This window comes from Lepidochelys kempii, chromosome 2 (assembly GCF_965140265.1).
Source record: "Lepidochelys kempii isolate rLepKem1 chromosome 2, rLepKem1.hap2, whole genome shotgun sequence".
NCBI lineage: Eukaryota > Metazoa > Chordata > Testudines > Cheloniidae > Lepidochelys > Lepidochelys kempii.
The window spans coordinates 188,259,393-188,286,205 of record NC_133257.1 but is presented as its reverse complement, the minus strand read 5'-3'; the positions used below and the strand labels follow the sequence as shown (position 1 = coordinate 188,286,205).

General features: G+C 38.0%; 1 protein-coding gene across 14 annotated transcripts in view; it reads left to right on the top strand.

Moving 5' to 3' along the window:
* The window catches only part of TRAK1 (trafficking kinesin protein 1), a 109,186-nt gene that overhangs the window by 65,926 nt on the left and 16,447 nt on the right, over window positions 1–26,813 (top strand). For 6 of the 14 annotated variants that reach the window (XM_073333126.1, XM_073333119.1, XM_073333118.1 and 3 more), the window contains 11 exons: window positions 1,813–1,929; window positions 6,982–7,082; window positions 7,974–8,094; window positions 9,493–9,571; window positions 12,234–12,364; window positions 12,871–12,945; window positions 13,801–13,938; window positions 15,238–15,314; window positions 18,109–18,345; window positions 19,318–19,634; window positions 24,362–24,691. In XM_073333126.1, coding sequence (XP_073189227.1) covers window positions 1,813–1,929; window positions 6,982–7,082; window positions 7,974–8,094; window positions 9,493–9,571; window positions 12,234–12,364; window positions 12,871–12,945; window positions 13,801–13,938; window positions 15,238–15,314; window positions 18,109–18,345; window positions 19,318–19,634; window positions 24,362–24,691 — 1,723 coding nt within the window. The remainder of the gene's footprint in view (window positions 1–1,812; window positions 1,930–6,981; window positions 7,083–7,973; window positions 8,095–9,492; window positions 9,572–12,233; window positions 12,365–12,870; window positions 12,946–13,800; window positions 13,939–15,237; window positions 15,315–18,108; window positions 18,346–19,317; window positions 19,635–24,361; window positions 24,692–26,813) is intronic. The other 8 variants (XM_073333129.1, XM_073333125.1, XM_073333123.1 and 5 more) reach the window with 3 other exon arrangements.

The following is a 26,813-nucleotide window of genomic DNA, read 5'->3' as shown; positions in this document are numbered from 1 at the left end:
GCCACGTAGATGTTCAGGCTTGGGCAGGGGATCCACTGGGCCTTCCTTCCTCTCTTCTGCAAATATTTTTCTTTTTCATTTTGACCTTGTGCAGTGCGCCAGCTGGGTATGTTGGCCTATTACACACCATTAGCATATTTTCTATGGCCTTCTGGAACTTTCATGGTCTGGAAGTCCATGCATAATTTTGGCTGGATAGGGTCCTTGGTTTCTAATGCAAAAGTAGACTGAGCTTGACATATTGGAAATCACTTAGAGACAGCACTATCAGATTTGCAAACTATCAAAAACCTATCTTAAATTATTTAAGAATTATATCAGTACTGGTAATTGCTATCTACTTTTCTACTCTTCTATTGCATGGAGGCACTTGAAATACATGAAATTATTCTGAACCCACGTCACTGACAATGAATCACTAACTTCTTTTGATAGACTTTGTCTTTATCATCCATATTATAGTCAATAAATTTTAGTAATAATGAGTGCAACAGTTGTCAGTCAAAATAAACAAGCACATAATAGCTACTTTTAGCAAATAAACTGAAAGGAATAAGAGGAACGAACTGAACAAGAGGAGAGAAGGATATACCAGGAAATTTGCACCATTAATGCACGTAGACTTTTGCAAATATAACACAGTAAAAATGCATCTTGCTAATTCAAAATCATATAATAAGTGCTGCAAAGTTGAGAGACCCTAAATTCATTGCCCTGTCCAAAAGGGCTCACTGTCTAATGCCTTGGTCCTGGTAATACTTGGGCATGTGTTTTACATCAATTGGGACCACTTGTGTTTAATGTTAGGCATGTGCGTTAGCAGGATCAGGTCCCTAGTCTGTAGTATATTTAGCGTGGCTTACTGTCCACACAGGGTAGGGTTGGTCCTGTGTGCGTGAGCAAGGGAGGAGAGGGCGTAGAGAATCTCTTCCTGTTACCTTGGGCACTTGGATGGAGGAAACAGGATGTCTTTAGACTTGTGTGACTGATGGGCTAGCCAGCCCTGGGAAGGGGCAGGGAAGGGCATGCTAACAGAGCTGGCCCAATCCAGGGAGATGGTAATGCACATTGCACCCTTTCAAAAGGTGGTATGGCTGAGTTCGTTCATCTCAACATCTCCAGGAGTTCCTTCAGAGCTCCCACAGGCATGTTGGCTGGAGCAACTCCCTCTAAGTATTCCACCTGTGTCCCTATCTGAGTGCAGGAGGCAGTGACTTAAAGCTATAGTTTGGCCTACTGACTTTAACATAGTCCCTTCTCTTTCTGAAGCTATCAAAAGATAGTATAATGCACATTTACAGCTGCTGCGTAAATTTTACACTTACTGGAATTTGTTTTCAAGTGGAGCAGAGGAGACACTGAGAAGCACATTAACATATCCAAGTGTATTCTGTCTGCTTATATCTGTGCTTTTGAAGCTCTTAAAATATAATCTGTAAGCTGCCTACAAGCTCTCTACAAAAAGTGCAAAGAGAAAATTGAGTGGTTAGTGACAGTAATTTTTCAAATAGAATAAAAGAGCTGGAATTAGATTTGCTTCAATTAACATTTTTACATTAGACAGCAAGGTTATGCTTTCATTTGTATGGTTCATTAACTGTACATGTCAATTTTTCTGGATTATGTAGGTGTAGTCTAAGCAGGAATAGGACAAGAAAATGAGCAAAAATTGTTGGTTTCTTTGTTTTTGAAGAATATTCATTCTTCCCTTTTGTCTAGCACAGATTTTACCTTTTTTGACATGGGAAAACCAGTTATTTTCTAAGTGAACAAAAGCATTGGAAATCAATGTTCTTTTCTTTCCTTTTACAGAAAGAGCGGGATTTAGAATTAGCTGCTCGAATTGGCCAGTCGTTGTTAAAGAAGAATAAATCACTAACCGAGAGAAATGAATTCCTTGAGGAACAAGTAGAGCATATCAGGGAAGAGGTAAGGTCATACACACTTGTACTGTCTCGACACATAATGATGCTGTGGGTCCAGAAAAACTCTTCCTTCTAGCTTTAGCTTGTGTGTAGTTAACTTTCTGATGACTTGTGTATAGGATGCCAATCTGAACGATAGTGATTCTTGTAGGATATTGTACAAAGTTCATTCTACAAATATGACTGATGAAATCATTTGGCCTACAGAGCTCAAAAAAAGGGAAATTTTAAGAAAACTATGGGCCATTAGATTTTGCTCCACCTCAGGCCGAATTCTTTTCTTAAACATATTTGTCCCTATTTTATTTTGCTTCATCCCCTTCTTCCTTCCCCCCGCCCCCCCCGCACGCTTTCCTCAAACCCCATTTTGACCATATTCCCCTCCTTTCCCTACATTTCCTCCCCCCCTCTTTCTTTCTAATATCTCTCTCTCTCACTTATCTCTCCTTCCACGTCTCTAGCTCCCTTTTTACCTGGGTTCATTGCTTGCACTTGTCTTTCCACAACCTTCAGCTTTTTCCCTTTTGTTTCTTCTTCCCACATAGCTCAATGATTCTCACTTCTTGGTTTGTTTCTCTCCTTTCCCACCTGTAAGAGATTTGTTTTTCATTCCCCCACCCCCAACTTGTTTTCTGTCTTCAAGCTGATTTCAGTTTTGGTTTTTAAATAAAATCACTTAAATGCTGAACATGCTCCCCTACTGCAGATGAGCATGAACATCATGCCACTCTATTTAAGGTGTAATCATATAAAGTGAGATTTTTGTGATCCATGATCACTGAAGTCATGTGCATTGTACTTCCTGTGCCCCTCCGGTATCATGCCTCTTTAACATACCCAGCTTCATATCCATCAGATGCTTGGGTGGCTCAGGATAAATTACTGTGTGGGTTCTATGTCATGATGAATGATGCTGCTTCAGCATATGGTCTGCTTCAGAAAGCAGCGAAGTGACTTGTTGGTTTAAAGAAATAGATATTAAACAGAACTAATGGTCTGGGACTTAGTATCTCCCATCTAGATTTGTTAAAACCTTCTGGCTTATGGTGCAGTGGTTTTGCTATTTTTCAGTAAAATATGGAAGAATCTGGTGGTGTGTGTGTATGCATGAAGGTTTTTGTGATCTGTATGTGTGTGTATATTACAATTTTGGATAACAATAGTAATGCGGTAGGTTTTTTGTATATATATTGTGTATCTGTGTATAGGATGACATGGTGCAGGTCATCCCAAATGAGTACGGATTTAAAAAAACAAATAAAAACACCACAGAACACTATAATGTATATTGTATGTGCTACATATGTGGTACTATAAATGTCTTTGAGAAACATTGAAAATTATCATCAGGATTATTTATTGTATCTCCCTAAGTAGAGAGCCAGATTAACTAAAAATGTCACAATGTAACGTCTGTTAGCTTGCTGCTTTGAAGAGCTAAAAGTGAGTGCTGGATCCCTCCTAGAAACACTTGGTGACCTTGAGCTGAATCCTGCCCATCCTGGGCCTCTTGAGGGTGCACTTCTTGGGGAAAGATTAAGAAAGGTTGAGAAATTCCACAGTTGGTGGGAGGGGTTGAAAACAGGTTGGTTTTTAGAAAACGGTGGTTTATGGAAGCTTCTCTGGAATTCATGATGTTAGGGTAAATCTGAGCAATGGTATAATGAGCAAGTTGTGGGTGAGGCAGTCACAGGTGCATGATGGATGGAAATACACCCAATATATGGAGGTGATCTCAATGGGAGAAATTCCAAGGCAGGTGACAAATTAAATGCTCACTCACCTTTGACAGCATTGCCACTTTGGCTGCGTTATTAACAGCTTTCTTAAACAAAGAATGTCATGATTTATCTAGGAAATTGCCAGCTTCCCAGTGCAACTAACAACTTGCTGTTAGCACATGATATTAGGGGTTAAAGTCATCACACTTGTGTGTAGAAAATCGGAGGTTAGTTTTAGCAGGTTTTGAGATTTCCTCTGAGTCCTGTTCAGTTGGTAGTCACGATAACTAAGGCAACTGACTTTGCAGCCAGAGGGATACAATATATAGTCCCTATAATTTTCTTTTTAACTCTCTAAAACATTCCTAAAATAGTGCAGCATGTGACACATGCAACATACCTGATGGTGGAGCATGATATATAGATTTTATTGGCACGTGTATGGGATGACCTGTGTAACTCAGCCATGGCTTCTTTAATCATGACTAGTGCAGCCATTCCATATTCATGCTAATAAAGTCTTTATGCCACACTATCATGTATCAGTTTATTCCATGACTCTTCATTTGATACACGTGTTACCTCACGTTAACATCTAGATTTTACATTTTCAAACCTAAATATCATTGTGAGGAATAGACTCTGATCATGTTCTGATGAAAAGTGTGACTTTAAATCACGTTTCAGACCAGTTTTTCTCTTTATATTGTCTCTTACTTTGCTCTTCTTAAATACCAATGTCTCCTTCATCTGCAACAAGCTGCTTTTGTGTGATCACTTCAAAACAGTTTGAATTTCATTTTTCCTTCTGTCAAGAGGACAGAGCCCTTCCCTCCCCAGTCTTATCTAATTGCTTCTAATTTCTACCCTGTACAACTCTTTCCAGTAGTACTAAATTATGAAAACTGAGACTCAGACCTACTGTTTGGCACTAGAGAACAAAAGGTGAGTGCACTGAAGCAAATGCTGTACTGTGTGTTGGTGCACTTTAGTCACCAGGTACCTGCTGTTTTGGAAGTATTTTACTAAAGTCTTCAATGTTGTATTGGGAAAATTCTCTTGATTATAAATTGCTTTGACTGCAGAAATAACTGTTCAACCTTTAGGTAGCACAAATGAGAGTAGCTTCCCAAGTGAAGCCTGCCCACCCAGTGCTGTGTTGCAATGTTTAAAAGTTAAGGATGCTGCAGCTCCAAGATCAAAATTTCTGTCCTTTTGCTGAAATATGACATTAGCATGTACAACCTAATCCTGTCTGCTTTGAAATTTGATCTAAGAGCCAGAGTAAAGTGAACTGTCAGTCTAGGTTAGAGTGGAAGGAGATTGTTGGGTTTTTGCTCTTCCTAGTTATTCTGGGTTATTCTATTTACTTTATTGAACCCTAAACTTCTTTCCTCTTCTAGTCATCTCTGTTCTGTGCTCCTGCAGCAGCTAATGCAGTGCTAGCTAGCTCATCCTCCGCAGAGACTGTCAGCCCAGGGACCAGCAGTTTATGGTCACTCTTAAACAGTAGAGCTTTGTAATCTTCATGTTAATTGCTAGATATCGCACCTGAGTTAGTGTTTGATGTTTGTTTAAAGCTCAGTGTTTGGTGGGTTGAGCCCACCATACTCATTTTAAAGCCTTTCCAGGCTGTTTTTCATCAGAGCTAGTTTTCATTTCCTCTGTTACAGTCAGAAGGGGGAAAATGCTACTCTGAAATAAAAAACTTTTAATCCATTAGAGCAGAAGGTAACATATGAAAGATAAGATGATCTCTATCTAGTTAATGAATAAAATATGTGATGTAATTAGTTGTCTTCATTTTGAATTGATGTTTTCATGTTAATAAATATTTAGAGTCCTACAGTGTAGGAGAAATAATGGGCTTCATCCTGCAAACTGTTGCTCATGGTTAGTGGACCTCTCATGTGAGTGAGGATTTATAAAATGGGTTTTGGACTTTAGATTGATTCTGCAGAGCTGGCAATTGGGGAGAAAAAAAACGGCACCTTTTCATTCCGAAAATGAGCACATTTGATACAGAGTAAGATATAATAAACATGGGATTCCATGATACCACTTCTGTAGAATCACTTTTCAGAGTCAAAGTGCATTCAGAAGCTAATAGTTCTCTGCAGTCTATGTAGGATTCATGTAATGTGCACCCTATGGCAAAACCTACTGAACGGTGGATCTGCTACATTCTACACCAACTAAAACTTTAGAGTGGTGTCCAAAGGTTACCCTATCTGAAGAGAATTATGATGATCCAGTCTGAAAATCACAAAGGCAGGGATGATAATGGTGGCCGGGACCTTGTCCAAGTGAGATGGTTATAATCGTTGTGTCAAATGCAGATGAAAAGAAATGCTAGGCCTGATTTACCACTGCTTTACTCCATTGAAATCAATGGAGTTATGCTGGTGTAAACCTGGGATGGTGAATCAGGGTCATGGAATGAAATGAGACAGACCATTTGCTTCTCTTGTTTCCTTTAATAGCAGTGGGTAATTGGATTCTTGCTTTCTTTAGAAAGAAAGACAAAAAAATCAAATGACTGTTTAAAGATTTTTCAAGAAGTTGAAAAAAAAAGAGGAGTACTTGTGGCACCTTGGAGACTAACAAATTTATTCAGGCATAAGCTTTCGTGGGATAAAACCCACTTCATCGGATGCATGCAGTGGAAAATACAGTAGGAAGATACATATACACAGAGAACGTGAAAAAATGGGTGTATCATTAATTAATTTGCAAACTGGACACCATTAAATTAGACTTGAATAAAGACTGGGAGTGGATGGGTCATTACACAAAGTAAAAACTATTTCACCATGCTAATTTTTTCCCCTACTGTTACCTTCTTGTCAACTGTTTGAAATGGGCCATCCTGATTATCACTAGAAAAGTTTTTTTTTCTCCTGTTGATAATAGCCCACCTTAATTGATTAATCTCATTACAGTGTGTATGGCAACACCCATTTTTTCACATTCTCTGTGTGTGTGTGTGTGTGTATATATGTGTATATATATATCTTCCTACTGTATTTTCCACTGCATGCATCCAATGAAGTGGGTTTTAGCTCACGGAAGCTTATGCCCAGATAAATTTGTTAGTCTCTAAGGTGCCACAAGTACTCCTCGGTTTTTTTGCTGATACAGACTAACATGGCTACCGCTTTGAAACCTGTCAAGAACTTAAAGAATTGTTTCCAGTCCATTTGTCAGAGTGGTACAGTGGGCTCTTGACTAGTCTGAAGGAAACATATGAAAGATGAAAAACAAATTGATTTAATTATTAAAAATATTAATGTGCTTGGAAGGGAAGTGATAGATTTACGCTCTTTTTTGCTCAGGTTTCTCAGTTGCGCCATGAACTGTCCATGAAGGATGAGCTGCTTCAGTTTTATACCAGTGCTGCTGAGGAAAGTGAGCCAGAGTCCATCTGCTCAACGCCGTAAGTTATCAGATCAGTTCACTTTTTCTGAATCTGAACATTCAGGGAGACTAGCAGGAAGTTTGAGCCGTGTTGATACCCTTGATGGTGGTGGCAAAATTAATCCTGAATGGAATGAAGTTACATTAATAACTTAAACCTCCAACTTGTGCCGCACATTTTGTATTGAAGCAACTGGACTGATTCCAATGTGGGGAGGGAAGGAAAAAGGAGGACAGTGGCATATGACACCATAGGCTACTCTAACTCACATTGGGGTTGTCACAGTCCACCTCACAGGATCAGTGAGCCACCTGACATGTACCTCCCCACAGTACCATCTTTCTGTCTGCAGGGGAGAATCTGGCCGAGTGATGAAAGGCTAACTTCCAAACTCACATTGCTTTGACTGGCAGAGACTTGAGGCATTCCTAAAATATTGTGCGCTATTTGACAGCAGAGAGAGGAGATAACACATGGATTACAGTCTTTTCCAGACCGTTAGCTGTCAGAGCAGTATGGCAGACTTTGAGGTTGATGCAGTATGCCCCGGTATGGCAGACTTTGATGGCAACTTGTCCACTTGTCTGCAGAGTTATTGCAGCATCCCGGTGGAGCATGTGCAATATGATTCATGAAGCTATTGTATTATTTTTTGTAAGTCTGCATGTGAAGGTTGCTTTCTTCCTAATATCTGTGGATGAATAACTTTCCCACAGGAAGTGGGAGGAATGAGGAAAATTGTCATGTACGCTTTTAAAATTAGATGAAAATGCGTGTTGTCACAAATAACTTAAAGTGAAAAGGTTTAATTCCACACAGCTCTGGCTGTTATGCAACCTCTGTTAAGCCTTTTCCCATTTGTCATTTCCAAGATTTCAAGTAAAATGGGCCTAAAATAAATGTTAATAGTTATGTTACCAGGTTGAAGAGGAATGAGTCTTCCTCCTCCGTCCAGAACTATTTTCACTTGGATTCTCTTCAAAAGAAACTCAAGGACCTGGAAGAGGAGAATGTTGTGCTTAGATCAGAGGTGAAATCACTCCCTTGTATACTTCGTTTTTAACACTTGCAGCCCTGCTTCCCTCTCCCTTTCAAAACCAGTGGTCTGATGATGATTGTTAAATAAATATTTTTAATGGAAACCCTCACAGGGGAGGGCTATCTTACATAACATATCCCCTTGTAATATATCAAATCACCAATTTTGATCTTAAAGTAGTGTTAGGAGTCCAACTGAAACGTATAAATTTCAGGAAATTCAGAGCAAAGGCTTCATGTGGAAGAGACAACATAGTTCTATAACTGTCAGGGGACAGTATTATAGCCTAAAACCTGAGAGGTTCATGCACACTAAAAACAAAAAAGATGTTGGAACATGACTGACCCTTGCTGTATTTCTGAACCCGCAGGTTGGCATAGGTCCTTAACCCATACCAGTGTTAGCAATAGGCACAAATGTCTTTCTTACTGCCTCTCTCTATATTTAAGTATTAGCTTAAACTCTAAATGGCCTTAATTTGTGAGTTTCAAGTCAGGTCTTTAACATTATTTTAACATTGTTTTTTTGTGGATTTATATTTTTCCTTTTATCTTGGCACTGTTCAAAAGAATAAAAAACATGTTTGTGGGTTGATGGAGTCCGTCAGAGTTAATATATGTTTACTGTGACGGCCACGTAGCAGATAAGTAATTACATTTGTGATTTTTCAATTCAGTTTTTGAACTTACAGTATTTGGGGGTATGTTATAATTTGCAAACTCTCATTGGAGTTTAGACGAAATACCATTCTGAGATTCACAAATTCATTAACTTTCCATTACAAATGTAAGCCATGTTTTTATAAAATATGTTTTGATCAAAGTGCTGTCTACTTCACCTTTATTATGAAAACACTCAGGGAAGATAAGTAGTGTAAATATTATGTTATGTGGGTATTGTGAGGGTAATTAAGGTGGGGCTGGAAGTGAAAGTCTTCTGGCTTCAGGGATTATAAAAGAACACTTTACACTTAAGTCCAATTGCGTATTCAGTGCTTTTGATGAAATGTAAAATGTAGTGTTTAATTTAAACATGTAATATCTTCATCTATTTTAGAGATCTCAAAACGTATCTGTTCAGGTGATCAATTTATACATTGTGCACTCTATGCATGTGGTTACGGTCATCTACATTCCTGTTAGAATAGTGACACCTAGTGGGTGCAAATTTCTGCATCAAATCTGTGGATGCTGAATGTTCATTTGGCCCCTTTTTTTTTTTTTTAGAGATTGAGGGGAGACCGGGGGCGTGGGGATTTTCTTGCTGTCTTCCTGGAATTGCAATTTGAAAAAAGGATTTGCTTTTTTGAAGCAAAGGGAAACACTACAGCAGATTAGAAAACAACCAAGATGCTAATGTGCCATATTTTGATGTGGACCTTTTTAACAGGCCTGTCAGCTGAAGACTGAAACAATTACTTACGAAGAGAAAGAACAGCAGCTTGTAAATGACTGTGTGAAAGAGCTGAGTATGTCCTTTATTCCCCCTCCTTTTCCCCTGACGTTGTGCTCAGTGTTGTTGTAGCCATGTCGGTCCTGGGATACTAGAGAGACAAGGTGAGTGAGGTAATATCTTTTATTGGACCCACTTCTGTTGGTGATACAAGGCAAGATTTTGAGCTACACAAAGCTCTTTCTCAGGTTTGAAAAAGGCACTATTTTTGTATTTAGCTGTGACACTCTGGATGCCTTTCCCAGATCTAAGGAACAGCCCAGTGTAGCTCAAAAGCTTGCCTCTTATCACCAACAGAAGTGGGTCCTGTAAAAGATATTACCTCACCCACCCCTGTCTCTGTAATTATTGTGTTCAGGGACATTTAGATTGAGCTGTAAATTCACAAATGAGTCATTTAAAAGAGTAATTTACTGTGTGGTCCTTCTTCATTTCCTTACAAGTATTATCTGTCTCTCTTCTAAGACTGCTCATGGGAAGAGAAACAAAAGACTAAAAAGTCCCTGCACTCTTGTCACTTTTGTACCTTTAATTTATGAAATAATGTGTGAGAAAGGCAGAGCCATCTTTCAGACGGTCAGTTTTACATTTCATATTGGAATTACATCACTTAAGACCACATTTAATATCAAGATAATTCAGCTTAAAGTACAAGTCCTTGAACTAAAATGTAACATTAGAATATATCTACAGTATCCATATGGGTCATCAGTGAAGACATAATGATCAGGCATTGAAAGAGATAGAAACTTTCAGATGATTTATTAGTAGGCTTGGCAGAATTTGATTTTTTTTATATAGTTTCAGTGAATAATATTGATAACATCAATGTTTACTTTTAAGCATTTTATCCATTTTAAATTTTCACTGTTGTGTGAAATTATGGGTTTTAAGTTTTGGGGTTTTTATTTAAATGTTCAGAGTTGGGAGTAAATATGGGAGAGTCAGACAATTATTTAATGACATTGAGAATAAAAAAAATTAAAGCTTTATGAACTATTAAACACAAACTGTCAACATCACGTCAAAATATAAAAAGTAAATACAATTAAATCAACAAATCAGACCTGTTTTTGCTATTCATTGACTAGTCCATTTGTAACCAGCATAATTCAAAAGTAAAAATCATTGGATTCTGATTCTTAAGCAGCATTTTTTTTCTTTGCCTGTCTGTAAATTTGGATTATCACTGATGGAAATATTTTTTCATTGGTTTGTATGTGTACAGTGAAATGGACATTTACTCATAAAAATCTCATCTTTCCAGTCGTACTTATTAGGTACCAATGCACATCAGACAATTTAGGCTTAAAGAGAATGTGCATAACATTTTTAATTTGAAGATCCTTTTCTTCTTCTTTAGTGAGGGAGGCTAGGTAAATACATTAACATTTCATCCGTGTGGTTAACACAAAAATACCAGTTCAGCTTTATTATGATATATGCAGAGGTAGCAAAAGTGCAGGTCATTCAGTTCTACAGTAGCTGCTTGAACTTGGTGGAGCAGTGTCTGCTGGGACTTGCAGTTTCTCTGGGCCACACCTATGTATTATAGGTGACAGATGCTGCATGTTGTTCCATTTAATTTAAATTAAGTGCAGCCTTCAGGCTTCTGGCAGGCTGACAGTGTGGTCCCCACTGGCAAAGTTTGGATCTTCCAGTGTTACAGAACTATCTTCTCTAAATATGTTCTTACTTTTCTATCAGTTGAAGCATCAGGCTCAAAAGAATTTAAAACACAGCAGGAGTTAAACCATTAGGATCGCAAGTTTATGCATGAAATGAAACTATTTTCAGACTTCTAAAACTTCTTGTATTAAGTTGAACTAGATCTCATTTACTACATAGTTAGTAGGAAAGTAGCCATGAAATTATTGATAGACATAAAGCAAAATTTTGCATTAATTTCCATTGCAAGATACTAAAAAAATGCTCTAGCTTAGAAATGTAGAATGGGATGGGACTCAATAGGTCATGTAGTTCAGTGCCTTGCACTAGGGCAGGACTAAGTACTATCTGGAACTTACCAGGCAGGTGTTTGTCTAACCTGTTCTTAAAAAGCTCCAATAATGGAGATTCCACAACCTCTCTAGGTAATTTGTTCCAGTGCTTAACAACCCTGACAGTTAGGAAGTTCTTCCTAATGTCTGGCCTAAATCTCTTTTGCTGCAATTTAAGCTAATGTACCCATCTTTCTGTTCTTGGGAAAGATAGGTTTGTCCTGGCTCTTTAACATGTCTTAATATTACAGTGAAACCCAGTTACAGTGAAACAGAATGAAAGTTTCGAATTTTCAGTGCATTTCAATGTGCAAACAATTTTACGGTGAATTTTACCATTCAACTTTACTGGTTCTATCACAGTTTAATATGCAGCCTTGGCGCACCATCTTCACTGTATTTGCAAGATGGCAATTTTGTCCACAATAGGAAATCTTGTTAGCAAGTATACAGCCCACCTTGCGGCATCGGTTCTCTATTTTATTTTATTTTATTTTATTTTATTTTATTTTATTTTATTTTATTTTATTTTATTTTTTATTTATTAATGTCTCTTTGAGGAAGTATCTTTCCGTGCTTTGGAAAAAGGTTCTACTGAATTAAGCAACATTCTGCATAAAGTTCCTCTTTGTATAGACAGTGGGCATTGAGTTGTGATCCCTTTTCTCTTGTTAAAAGGGGATGCAAACATCCAGATTTCCAGTATCTCGGAGGAGTTAGCAAAGAAAACTGAAGATGCTGCCCGGCAGCAGGAAGAGATCACCCATCTCCTTTCTCAGATAGTTGATCTGCAGAAAAAGGCAAAATCTGTAAGCAATAATGTTTACTACACCCCTCAGGAACTTTTCCTTACTCTCCCATATGTGACAGTCTTGTTTGACTTAAATCTTTTGCATGGTCATTTTTTAATGTAAAAAGCAGACCTGCCTTTAAGGTTTTTCTTAAGGAAGATATGGATACCTGATTTTTTCCCATTTCATATTAAATATAATGCATCAAAAACAATGGTTAAATTCATCTTGAGTAATTAGAAGTGATATTCTGACATTGATTTCAGCAGGGTAGGATTTCACCACAGCTGTTTCAGATAGAAGATATCCATTGATTTCCAGGGCCTAGATGTGAATTTGGAGAGAAATATTTTAATACTAGATGCAGTCTCATGACCTTTTAGCCAATGCGGATACATATATAATATAAATGTCCTGCAGGGAGGAGGGTGGGAGAATTTCACTATTCACATAATTAACAGCTGTCGTGGAAAAAAAACTATGTAATCGTATTAGTGTGTCTACCATTGTTTGGTGTATTTTAGTGTGCAGTCGAAAATGAAGAACTTGTCCAGCATTTGGGAGCAGCTAAAGATGCCCAGCGTCAGCTCACGGCAGAAGTAAGTATCAAGAAGTAAAATACTAGAGTGATTTGGTAATAGAACAGCAGCTTTTCACTTCTAAATTATAGTTTAATCCAACCAAGACTGTTAATAACAAAAAAAAACTGTTGGCACCTCATGAATGGTCTATGTGAAATGAGTTCTTGGTCCCAGTCCATTTCTCGATGCCCCAGTGCATTCCTCTCAGACAGGTCCCTGTTCCCATACTCATGTGTACAAGTGTGCCCCCAAGCACACAAAATTGACATGAAATGGCGGTCTTGTTGGCCGTCTTGGGAAAACAAGGATTGAAATAGGGTAGGAGGTATAACTACCTTCTGTACCTGTCATGGTTGGTTTTATATTATGGGTTAGGCCTATTAGCAGAGTGAGGGACAACGTGGGGAAATTTGCATTTACTGTACTCACAAAGGACAATCCAAAATTGTCCATCAGTTACCTCTCATGGGCACTACATTCTCTCTCACACACGCGCACACACACACACACACAAGTTATGCTAAAGGACACTATTTAAATATTAGATTGACATATAATATAAGTAGTTATGGAAAACTGTCTTAGGATGGCCTTGATTTAAGATTTTGTCTAAATACTTTAGAACACTAAAAATCTCATTAAAATGTTCTTTATCTCTCATAGCTTTTTCCATTCTAGGTGCTATACTTGTTGCATGCGCATTCCATATGCACATATAATAATATCTAGTTATTGCAATTTACGTGTAAATACAGCATTTTTTCTCTTTTTAAACAGTTTCCCCACCCCCAGTAATTAAAGTAATTGTGGCACTTGCAGGGCAATTGTGCTGCCCACAGTGTGTTGGAATCTTTCTGACTATGCTTGTTACAGTTGCGGGAGCTGGAAGACAAGTATGCAGAGTGCATGGAAATGCTTCATGAGGCGCAGGAGGAGCTGAAGAACCTTCGGAACAAGACCATGCCGAATGCCATATCACGTCGCTATCACTCGCTAGGCCTCTTCCCCATGGTGAGAAGATGTTTAAATGTGCATGTACAGTGCCCAGTGTATTGGGTTTGTGATCAGCATGAAACCTCAAAGCACTACTGCAATACAAATAATGAAAAACACTCCATAAAACTTCCAGAGCAATTTTGCCCTGTTACACTGGTATGGATCTCTGAAGTAATCCCACTGATGACAGTAGCACAGATTTACCGAGTGACTGCAGTGAAGATGTGTTGATGTGTTAGTTACACCAATGTAACTTAGCAGCAGAATCTGGCGCTCTGTCATTTTCTCCATTTCTCACTGTTTCTCCATTTCCCACTATTGAGAGAGAGCAATAAACAACTTCTTGTGACTAGAGCATCTTCATACACATATAGTAGATCCCCAGTAAAGTTTAGAGCTTGCTTTTTTTACATTCCCTTTTTAATATCAAGTATGGGCCAGTTTAAAATACATTTAAGATCCGGGTCTCCTCAAGTACGGATGGTTATTGTACACGTATAGCTGCTTGTGAAATGCAAGAGCTAAGAAGGAGTTGTATACTTTGTTACAATTTTTTTTTTTCCAAATGATTAATTAGTCAGGGAAAAGAAAGTCACTTAGGATGTTGGTTGTTAAGCATTTAATGGATGTGGGGACTTACTAGTGTTTAACTAAGCAATAATAAAATGTTGGTCCATTTTAGGGGATTAGTGTCCAGCTATAAAGACTTAATGGCCCAAAATGCAGCCCAGAGTTTTTAAACACTGCTGAGACACTAATAACCTTGGAAACGTATTGTGCCAAGGTAGCCATTACAATTTTATAAGCAGTACATTAAAGAAAGAAAACCTATGAATATATTCTAGTTTTAATGTGTGAAAGAAAAAGTGAGGGGAAAACCCACCCACTCTATTCTTAAATATGTAATGACTTGTACATGAAGGGAAGCATAATTTTTTGTCAGAAATACAGGTCTGAAAATCAGGAGATGTAGGTTCTGTTATCACCTGTACACATACATTTTCTTGGCATCTTTGAGCAAGTCACTTAACCTCTCTGTACCTCCATTTCCTCATCTCATCTTCTCTACCTTGCAGGGGTGTTGTGATGCCATTTGCAATAATGTTTGTAAAGCACTCATCCGATGGCGGGCACTATAGAAGTACAAAATAGTTATTATTATTTGTTATTACATCGGCCATTCAGATTTTTTGATTAGTCTCCCAACACTGAAATCTGTTTTTAATTTTAGAACTTCTTTTCTTGCTAGAAATCTTACTAAATTTTGGGAATATTAATTTCATGATATGACAAGAATTTGTTTGTTTTTGATAGGACTCTTTGGCAGCAGAGATAGAAGGATCAATGCGAAAAGAACTGCAACTGGATGAGCCAGACTCTCCTGACATAACGTAGGATCAATACAATTGGCTCCTATGTTCTGTATGAAAAAAAAAAAGTTGATGCAGTTGATTGTATCCAAAATGTATTATTGTTTGACAGAAGAATAGTGATCCCAGAGTGAAATGAAGACTTTCTAAATGCAGTTCCTAGTGGACTGCTGTCCCACATCACAAAAATTGTCATCACAGTAGTTGCTTACTTGTTTTTTCCAAGAAAAGACAGTAGGCCTGGAAGCTGAGCTGCCCTCTAATCCCTAGAGGTGGTTCCTCTAGGTCAGGGTTGAGGAACATTGACATCGTGGTTTGGGGAAGCTTTCACTGTTGTGGATAAAGGACTCTCATCTTCAGTTTTGCTGTCTTACATTTTTCAGTAGTGCTAAACCCATATTTAAAAAAGAGAAATTTAAAAATAAAGCAGTCTTTTAATGAAACATAAAATCACTTTTTCTCCAGAAAGGATGCAGGCTGAAAGCATGACCTGTCAGTTGTGCCATGCATTTTGATGGGTGAATGAGTTCCTTTAACATGTTTCCTCATTTTCCTGTTTCATTCTAAATGTAAAGTTTACAAGGGTCCTGCTCTCTAAGGGCCTTTTTAATACAATAAATACAACCATGCCTCTTGATAGAACACTTTAGGTGACCTGTCACATTATAATACAGTTTGGGCTTGCCTGTGTAGACCTGATTTAAATTGTGTTAAAACCACTTTATGGATTTCTACAGATCAGTTAAAAGGTTGCAACGTTCTTTGGTCCCATCTACAGCAAAATGTTTAATAACACTACCACATGGCACTGTAAAATCTGCTATGTAAATTTGCCCTAAAAGTTCTTGTAAACTTCTCTGTGTTGGTCTTGTGAAAGGTGAGAGTAAATAGCTAAATTGGAGGTTTGGAAGGAAAAGTTTGGTCTTGCCCATAAATCTATTGGGCACAGGCAGGAGTGGAAACAGATTGCCTGCTTGTTTTTTTGTAGGTCCCCCTGAAGGAAGATGTGAGCTTTTAATTATATATTTCCCCCAGAAATTATTACTTTAATTCTTATGTGATGGAAATGTGCATACTGAAACAGGGAGTGAAAGGGATAATCTTGAACTGTTACCCTATTAGACTTGCCTGAGTAATGATTTGGGATAAGTCACTTGGTCCCCTCTCTTCCCTAGGGAGTAATAGCAGAAATTCCCAACAGTGTGCTGACTGACTGCGCATCTCAAGTGAGAGTCTTCATGCAGACAAGGCCTCAGCACATTCTGGCATTTTTTCCTCCGATGTCCATCAAACCTGTTAGGAGTGGTAGCAGCAGTGACAATATGTTTAGCTAAAATTCCCTACTGTAAACAAAATCTTGGTTTAAGGTGAGGTGAGTGCAGCACTGTTGTTCATTCCAAAGCCTAAATCCATTGTAGACCAAGGTTGGGATCACTTGACAGAAAAGAAAGGGCCTTCCCTACTGATGTAAATTGTATATAATCTGCAACAAGTCTAACCAGCCTACACTTTTATAAATAGGTGAGGTAATTTGAAGTAAACTAATGTTAATTAGGAGAACCTGATTGAGCTGTATCCTGACTTAGCCTGAGCTCTCCAAAGAAGGGAGGGAGGGTAGAAGATGAAGCCCTGATTCAACAAAACACTTAACTTCAAGTACTTTGTTTAAGTGCACTTTGAGTCTGAGCTTATAGGCACAAATGAAGCTTGAGCAAAATGAAGCCACGTGTTTCTCATACAAACTTCATGGGACCTGATTCTCCTAACACACTGATATAACTCCATTGAGGCCTGACTTGTGTTTGTCTGAATGAAAAAAGAATCAAGCTCCGTTAGTATAGATAAGACCCCCCCTCCCCCAAATAAGTTTGTAGGTCTTATTTAATGTACCTTTTCATCCACAGATTCTTACTGCATCTAAATATTATCTCTGTTATCCACTTTGTCTTTTTACATTCCCCCTGTTATATGTTTGCCTTTGTTAATAGTGAACAAAAAAGGCAAAAAATCCTCTTGGACAACGTCATGCTATTTTAGGGATGCTCACACTTTTCTGAGATACTTAAGGCATGTTGTTATAGAGCTTCTGCACTAAGGACACAGCTGTTCAGTACACACCAATTGAACAAACAAATATGAATCATAATAAAGCGCTCGTATGAATCTCCTGATTAATTATTATACCCTTGCAAAGCTGTGGAAAATGGAAGCTGGTGGGGGGGAGGGATGAGAGAGGGGGCTTGATAAGTGTCTGTAGTCTGAGTTCTGGTTGAACCACGCGGTGGGGCCTCTTGTGACATGCCACCTGCGGTAGAACAGGTTTATTTTTTAAATCTCTGTCAAAACTTCCCCCCCTTATTTTACTCTTGAATGAAAACCGTTATAAGTCAGAAGGATTATGGGAAAAGAGAGAGAGAACTTTAAAAGTAAGTCAGAATTGAAGCTTACCAACCTAGACAGTCTCTACTGACTTGCTGTATCCTCTTCCTGCATATAAAATAAACTGACTATTAAAAAAAAAAGACAAGGTTACAATAGGTCAACATCTAATGTTTCAAAATTGAACTGTACTTCAGAATTATGAGAGAATGTTGCATGGTTTGGCTTGAATGTTGTTTTGGCACAAATCATGTTTTGGAAACCTGACTATTGCAAGTATCAGACCAAAAGTATGTTAGGAAAGGTGTCAAGACTGGATGTGTAACTGTGATATAATTGATCAGTACTGATCCATTCCTGTTTCTCTAATACTCAGTGTTTGAAGGCACAATTTTGCTTGGTGTTGTGGTTACTGACTGTATGTGTATTTTATCAGTCACCAGAAGCGGGTCTTTGAGACTGTGAGAAACATAAACCAGGTTGTCAAGCAGAGATCCCTGACTCCATCTCCAATGAATATCCCAGGATCTAACCAGTCTTCTGCAATGAACTCAGTCATTTCTAGCTGTACCAGCACTCCACGTTCCAGTTTCTATGGGGGAGACATCTCCAACAATGTGATAGACAACAAGACCAATAGCATCATTCTAGAAACAGAATCCTCTGACATTGGGTCAGTACTACCTAGCTAGGCTGCACAATTGTTTTCTAATATATATGAGGCAGGCAAAGCATTTTAATATTTATCTCTTCCCTTTAAATCATTTGTCACAGATTAACATAATGGCCTACATTTTATAAAGTTGCTAGATAGTGTGCATCAATGTTTGAGCACTCAACCTGAGACAGCATGATAAAGGGAGCCTGATTTTCAGTGCAACAGAATGAGGCATCTAAAATGACTAGTCACTTTTGAAAATGCAAGCCAACATTCTTAACAAATGATATTTCACCAGTTTGAATTAACGTGAGAGGTTTGTTCTACATGCAGTTATAGCTAACTCTCTCGATCCTAAAGAACGTGAAGGTGACTTATAAAAACTTGTAAGTAAAACTAGTCAGAGCCTTGCTCTTCATTCAATATTTGTTTTTCTCCGGTATGTTTTACAACACGGAGCATACTTTCTAGTAAAATGCTTATTATTAAATAGTTCACAAAACAAGTGGCTATTTACCAGCAAAATGTATTCCTTTCGTGGTTGATAATCTGGGTGCTCCTGTAAGGCTCTGAGTACCTTCAGTCCCCACTGATTTCACTGGAATTGGGAAAGTGGGCGGGGGATCAGCACCTCTTTGAAGGTTCTCAACTCTTTGTAGGATTGGGTCTTCAATTGACACATCTATTTCCATCGTGGTTTGTGGCAGGGAAGAGGTTTCCACTGTATATCAGAAGCAGATGAGTTTAAGTAGTGGAAGATGTATTCCAAGGCTAAAAAATTAACTTTACTTCATGTACTTGCCTTGGTATGCAGAATTGGACACCATTTTCAAGACAAGACAAGTGTGTCCTCTCAGACTTCACTGTAAGACTAGCATGTTTTGAGATGTGACGAGCGTAAGACCATGTTGGTGGTTGAATGCCTGGGAAATAGTAGATGAATTTTAAGCTGTTTTCCTTCTTTTTCTTTTTTCTTGTTGTGTTCAGAAATGAAGACAAGAATAAGAAGCCTGGAACTCCGGGGACACCTGGTTCTAGTGACTTGGAGACAGCTCTTCGAAGGTTGTCCCTTCGGCGAGAGAATTACCTCTCAGAGCGGAGGTTCTTTGAAGAAGAACAGGACAGGAAGTTACGGGAACTGGCGGAGAAGAGTGAAGGGAGAAGTGGTTCCATTACACCAACAGAGAGCATCATGTCATTGGGAACTCACTCCAGGTTTTCAGAATTCACTGGATATTCAGGAATGTCCATCAGCAGTCGCTCCTACCTGCCAGAGAAGCTTCAAATTGTGAAGCCCCTTGAAGGTGATAATAAAGGGCCTCGGCCTTTATTTGTTATTCTTAGTGACTCTCTGTGGTCTCTGATCCATCACCAGAAAGCAGGAAACCTCTATAATACATACTCTTTTTACTTTAGAGATAGTCATCCTCGTTGTTGGTTTGAACTCTTTTAAAAACTAAAGTAAATTTCTCCATAAGCCTTAAAGAAGGTGCATTGCATAAAAACAAATAAACCACACCATAGAGAGTATAGTCAAGAACACATAGTTGAAAAATATTTCAGTAGAGCTGTTGTATAACTGAAATGAATCCCATTATTAATCTTTCATGCACATCATGTATGCATAGAGTATTGAGGGCTGGCGGGGAAAGTATCTAAATTTATCAGAGCAGACCTGGGGAGCATCAGACCCAATCCTGAAAACAGGTATGTATGTTAATATTTTTATTCTCATGAAGTTAGTTTTGATGGAACGACTGACATAAGTAAGTAAGTGTTTGCAGGATTGGGTCTCAACTTTTTTACATCTGGACCTGAGTTCGAAAACTATGAAGTCTTTGGTCTCACGTGTAAATGACTTATTTGATTTCAGCCAAGCTTCTTATATTTCTCCCCATCACAAAACAAAGCAAGATAATTGGTGGTCTGTACTCAGAACTAGAATATCAGTGCTGTTGCTTTTCAGAGCTAAAAGCATGTTTCCATCGGTGTGTTGTGTGTGCCTGGCTCTATTGAATGCTTTCAGTTTTCATCAGCTGTTTTGCCATAGTGTGATTTCATGTGTGCAATTATGTAAATCCTGTTAGGAACTTCCCTTCTGCTTAGTGTTTTTGTTCTTTGTTTTTGGGATTTTGTTTTTTACAGAACTGTAATATTTCGTGAAATGGTTCATGCACATTTTAAGTTCACCAAGTGAACTTGCAGCATTTCCTTTAAAAATAAAATGAATGGATCTTCAAGCAGACAGAGCATTTCTCATGATTATTTTCAATGGAGATAAAGCTTATTGTTTTCCATGAAGAAATTGGCATGCTGCACCTACTCAGATGATTCTATAGCCATAGTACTCTTTTTAAGTGGTATCATTTCTGTTTTCATGATTGCTTTCATCTAGTAACCATTTGGAGTTCTTATATTGCTTTTAGAAAAGGGATGTTCAGACTTCACTTAACATATATATTGGTTGCTAACATTGTAATAGATTTCTGTCATCCAGCTATATCCTTGCTTTTTCCTTCAATAAACTCTTTCAGTCTTCATGATCTTTCTATCTGTCTGTCTTTTTAATTTTCTCAGATTTGCTCCAGGTTCTTCTTGGGGGTGGGGCATGCTGTGAGGGAGTGGGGAAGGTGTATTGTTCTTACCAGATCACTCTCTTTCCCTTGAAATTTCTGGAACACTTTCAGCATGTCTTTCACAGTCCATTAGTAACGTGTGCTTGTATCTCTGTCCATTTTCTAATTTTAATGATATTTACCATCTTTTAAAAAATAAGTGATTTTGATTCCATGTACCACTCTGATTAGATTCTTCAGGAGAAAGGATTACATTTTTTTCTTAAATTTAGAAAAACATGGATCACTATTGTGCAGCAAATAAGTATTGAATATTTTTCCCCTGCCTAACATAAGTGTAATTCATTATATCTTTACTGAATTTTGTTATTCAGTAGTTACTAGTGTGTTTTTATCTTAAGAGTATATGTGCCATAGAAATCGAACAAATTACAGTCAATGCTTTGTTAATCCACTTCAAATTTAGGTGATTTCTATTCCTTTGAAACAGTGTTGTAAATTATAGTAAAAGAAATAGTGGATTACACTTAGTGTGGAAGACATTATTCCCATTCTCCTCTTCCCTTTAATCAGGTTTGGTTAAAAAGGGAAAAGTGGCTTTGTTACACGTTTAGACGATAGTGGGACTCTCTCTTTGCATTGCATCAGATTGTTCGTTTTTGGTTCATCCTTTTTTTCTTAGTCCAATTTCCTTAGTTTTCTGTATCCATAGCATCTTGTACCATAAGTGCCATGTGTAACTCCCCAAATCCACTGAGAGTATACATTCATGAAATATGGCCTTGAAGTTGGCTCAGTCATTCAGTATCCATCTATCAGTGATGGCACCTTCATGGTGTTTTCTGGCTTCCCTTGGCCCACACAGTACACAGATCAAATTGCTTCTCAGCTTTGATCTTCCTCAATAAATTTGTGAACAGTTACACATGCGAATAAAGCAAATAAAATTTCAGTTCTCCTAAGTGATTCTGCAGTCTAATTGTTCTACTCCATAGTTCCACTTTCTCTGATTTTCCTTCTGATAATTTATAATTTACAAGAATTTAGTGTAGCAGATGCTTCTTAAAGCAGCACTGCTTTCCACTCTCATTGTTTTTTGAATGATGGATGTGTCTCAAAACAATTTTCTGCATTTTATTGCTTTCCCTATATCTAACTGTAAGAGAAAAACTATGTTGCCTTCCGCATTTGCAGTAATTTTTGAGAAAAAAAATTAAATCCAGAACATTATTACTTTTCACTTTTTAAAAAAACCTATAATGAAGGAGATATAACATACCACTGTGTAGCTCCTCACAATGCAGATGTAGCTGAAACTTCCTCCTGTGTGCAGTGAAGTTTACCTGGCTTTGACTTTTTTTGCTCTCATTTTGCCCACTGACTGCTTTCTTTCTACAAAGTTGCTACAAGATGTGGATTTTGGTGAGGTCTGACGTGAAAAGGGTATTTCTCCAAAAGTTTTAACGTAAGGAGTGAATAGGAGTCAAGGAGTCAACCTGCATAGAATTGTACAATAGCATGTACAGAGAGGTTTTGGTTTCTGTCATTTGCTTTCTGAAACATCCTGTGGGGTGTTTGTGGCTTTTAATAAAAGACACACCAATATCTGAACACCTCTATTATCCATCTCTTGCAATAGAATCTGCACAAAGGAAAACTTATGTGGAACAGCACAGTAATAAATATTGGGGAGAAAATGTTACTTTTCTTTGTCCATAAACTATTTATTTTCAAATGGTCACCCTAGTGCAGAGGGCCACCCCAAGGCCAATGTGCAACTTCCATTGGAGGTAGTCCATCAAATGAGAGGTTTCAGAGTAACAGCCGTGTTAGTCTGTATTCGCAAAAAGAAAAGGAGGACTTGTGGCACCTTAGAGACTAACCAATTTATTAGAGCATAAGCTTTCGTGAGCTACAGCTCACTTCTTCAGATGCATATCGTGGAAACTGAGAGACATTGCTAGAGCATAAGCATTTTGCTGGCCCTCTGTACCAGGGTCAGTTTAATCCAACATGTGTATCTTTGTCTGTACTGAAATACTTGAAGGTTTCTATTATTGATTTTTCTCTGATATAAGCTGAAAATGTTGATTTCAAAACACAGTGGGCGAGTTTCATTCCTGGGGCAACTCATTTACTTCAGTAGTGCTAAACCGAGAATAAATATGGCCCATTCTTTTTACATTCACTGTTCCCAAAAGTCCAGTTACTATCCAGAATGTATTTAATGTAGTTTGTTGTTATTGATGTAAAGTAATAATTTACTCTGTGGGTATTTTCAGATACATGACATTAATTCATCTAAGACAGCCCCTCCACAATATTATGGTCCATTAGGTTTTGCATGTAGAAGACCAAGTAACTGAAAATTGATAGTCATAAATACCACATTGAAACCAAACACATTATTTATTGCATTGTATCACATTGAATAAACACCATTTTCTGGTAAAAAGAATTGAATAATTTTCTTGGTTGTGTGAACAGGAATGTTCTCAAGTATGTCACCAGCATGGGATTTGAAGCAAATTACCTCAATATTTTTTCTATACATTATAAAAGAGTAATTGATGTGGGCTGATCAGAGTGCAATTTCTGAGTTCTTGGGTTTTGATGTAGGGTTTAATCCTACTCCCAATGAAATAATGATAAATCTTCCACTGATTTCAGTGGTTGCAGGATCAGGTCCATAACCAGCACTCCTCGACTGATGTGTACACTGATGAATTGCTCTTGTTGGCTCATTGTCTCATGTTTCATTGCTCTCTTAAAAGTGTACCTTTTTCACACCCAAAATGTTACTTCCCAAGGATGAAATTGCAGGTATAGTAGAGTATGCTTATGTACTAGTGCATTCCAGTAGTATACAGGCTGTAAAAGTACCTAGAATTGATAAACAAATCATTGGTGTTTTCCTCCTTCCTTTAAACTTGAATTGATATAATTTTCTAGCATCTGCTATATAATTGTTCTCCTCCCCTTAGTCCCCAGTAGTAAATTCTAGTGTGTGCTGATATCACCCTTCTTAGGGCAGAAATCTTTGGTGCCCATTTTTCTGACTTTGCCCATTTTGGTGATTAGTATGCTGTTTAAATATATATTCTCTTTAATTCTGTATTGTTAGTCCCAGCGTGCATGGTCTGAGAAGAGGATGGCACTACCTACCCTCTTTACAATAAGGAAGATTTGGCCCACTGGCTTTGTCTAGTGTTTGTCACTGCTTTATTTCATGTTGGTCTGGGACAATCTAAAAGCCATAGTTCTGTGGCGGTGTACAATCCTATAAATACAAGAACTAAAGACCAAATCCTGGAAGCATGGAGCCAATGGCAGAGCTTCAGTGGGACGAGGATTGAACCCTAGATGAGTGAAATGAGAATATCCAGGTGTTCAGCTGAGAGAAATACTCAGGCTTGCTTGCTGATTTTTGTTTTGTTTTTTTCTTCCTCTTAAAGGTTCAGCCACTCTGCATCATTGGCAGCAGCTAGCTCAGCCTCACCTGGGCGGAATCTTAGACCCAAGGCCTGGGGTTGTCACTAAAGGCTTCAGAACTCTGGACCTTGACCTCGATGAAGTGTACTGCCTTAATGATTATGAAGAAGATGAGACAGGTGACATTTCTTACAAGGGCCTAACTACCTCGACGCCAGTTCAGCACACAGAGACCTCAGGTGAGAGGTCACAAGCACAAGTGACTGTTTCAGACAGCAAGAATAATCCAAGCCAGTCTCAGGCTTTCACAGAGGAGATGCAGGAGTCCACGACTGCCGATGATGAGGGGTCTGGTGAGGGAACCTCATTAAGTCCAGTAAAATTGACATCTTTACAGGATATTGATTACTGGGCTGTTCTCACATCTCTCCAGAGCATCATCCATAGTGTCTCTTTGTGTGTATCTTCTGCACATTAGTGTGGGCGGCAATTAAAATATGCCCGTTCTAACATTAGTTCAAAATGTTTCTTTCTTTAACAAATCTTCTAATTTGTTTTACATTTTTTAAAGCACATGGTTAATTTTTCCTTTTTAGTTTGATAAGAGAAGGCTGCTAAAAGGAAGTGGTTCGTTCAAATGATTGAGAGAGAGACTGGGGTTTGTGATATGTTTGTGTGTACATATACATAATATATATACACTACGTTCTATGTGTTTACATAATATTTTTCTAGACATTCAAAAAGGATAATGCCACATTCCTTTAATTCTTGTTTAGAAAAAGCTGGATTCTGTAAGGCTAAATGTTGAAAAAAATGCTTCTAAGTTATATTTGTGAAACAAATAAATGTGTCTTCACTTAAAATTAAGCAAAGGAATTTTCCAAATTGAGTGTCCAAATACCTTAAATACACATTTCTTAAAATTTAGCCCATAAAGATTTTTGTCATCTAGCTAAGAATTAAAGGTATTCTGTATGTGGAAGATACAGTAATCACATCTGATTTTCCTTACAAACACTAGTTTTTCCCTTCCACTGAACCACTCCCAAATTCTATCCTTAGGACTCAAAGCATCACTGAATATGTTAAATGACTCAAAATAGTGTTTTATACACTGGATATTGTGAGCCATGTCACAGTTTGTGGCTACGCAGAGTTTACAAATTTTCTTGCAATGTAGGTATATTGAAATTTATCTTAAAATAGATTTAAGTTTGGAAGGGAAGAGTAGTTTTATATCTGACAATTCACTGGTTTTATGGTTTCATAATAAACATGGTTCTTTATAGGTGACAAACCCAGCCAAAACTGATGTTTCCATGAAACTAAATCATTTATATCTAGTCATTTTTCTGAATGGCACTTTTCTTTTGGATGAAATTATACTTTGTGTGTGAAGTCATAGGAAATTAGATGGCTTCTAAGGGCTGGATTTTACAAGGTGCTTGGAACCTGCCATGAGGTACTAAGCGCCTTCAGATCACATAAAGGTGAATGGGAATTCAGCACCTCTCAGTATTGTGCCCTAACTTCATATAAGATGCAGTTCTCCCTGTAGATTGTAGCAGGAATCTGCTAGGTGCCAAATGCTTTCAACTCCTATTGCAATTACAAAAATGGACTTTACTCTTTGAAATCCATTGTCTAGTGACTGGTATTTATTATGAAGAAAATAAGTGTCTGTGGAACTATTATTAGCTGTAAGTAAGCTTGACAAGAAAGCAATTTTTTTCTTTCTTTGTCAGTTTGGTTTAAAGGCATTAGAACAGTCCCTTCCGATCCAGGAGACTCTCACCATCTCAAACCGTCTTCCTAAATTGTTGAATATGCCAAAGAAATTGGCAAGTGTCTAATGCTAAATGTGTGACGGGTCCCACTAGTGGTCCCCCTGATCGCAATGTGACTACTCACATTAAAGTTTAGGTATGTGCCTAAATACATTGCTGAATTGGGGGAAAGCTACCAGATGTTTTAGAATGAAGGTGAAGAAACAACTTTAATAAGTCGAAGAAGGAAATCCATGGAAAACTTTGAACTGTCTTCCATCTCCAACTCCTCCTCCAAATGGCACAGGTTTTGGTATAGCCTGTTCTGTCCCATTGTAAGGACCTAACAGCATTAGTGAACCACAGCCAGATTTGCAGTTGCTATGGGTCTCATTCAAGTGAAGGAATGAGAGATTGCAGCTCCCTTTTTTCTGCATTGGAGTAATTCAGCACTTTGGAAGTTACCAACCACCTCTTATGCTGTTAGATGACTGGAATGCAGACTTTACATTGCCAACACATTGTCATTATTGTACTTTTTTTTTTATGGAGCCTTATAACCACTCCCATCTCTTAACAAATGTGGATGAAACATGTAGCTGATGTCAGGTGAAGCTTTGGTATGACTCCTCATGCTTCTCAGAGCATATCTGTCTGACCTCAGCAGTCATGAGTTATATACCTACTTCCACACTTTCCTTTTCAA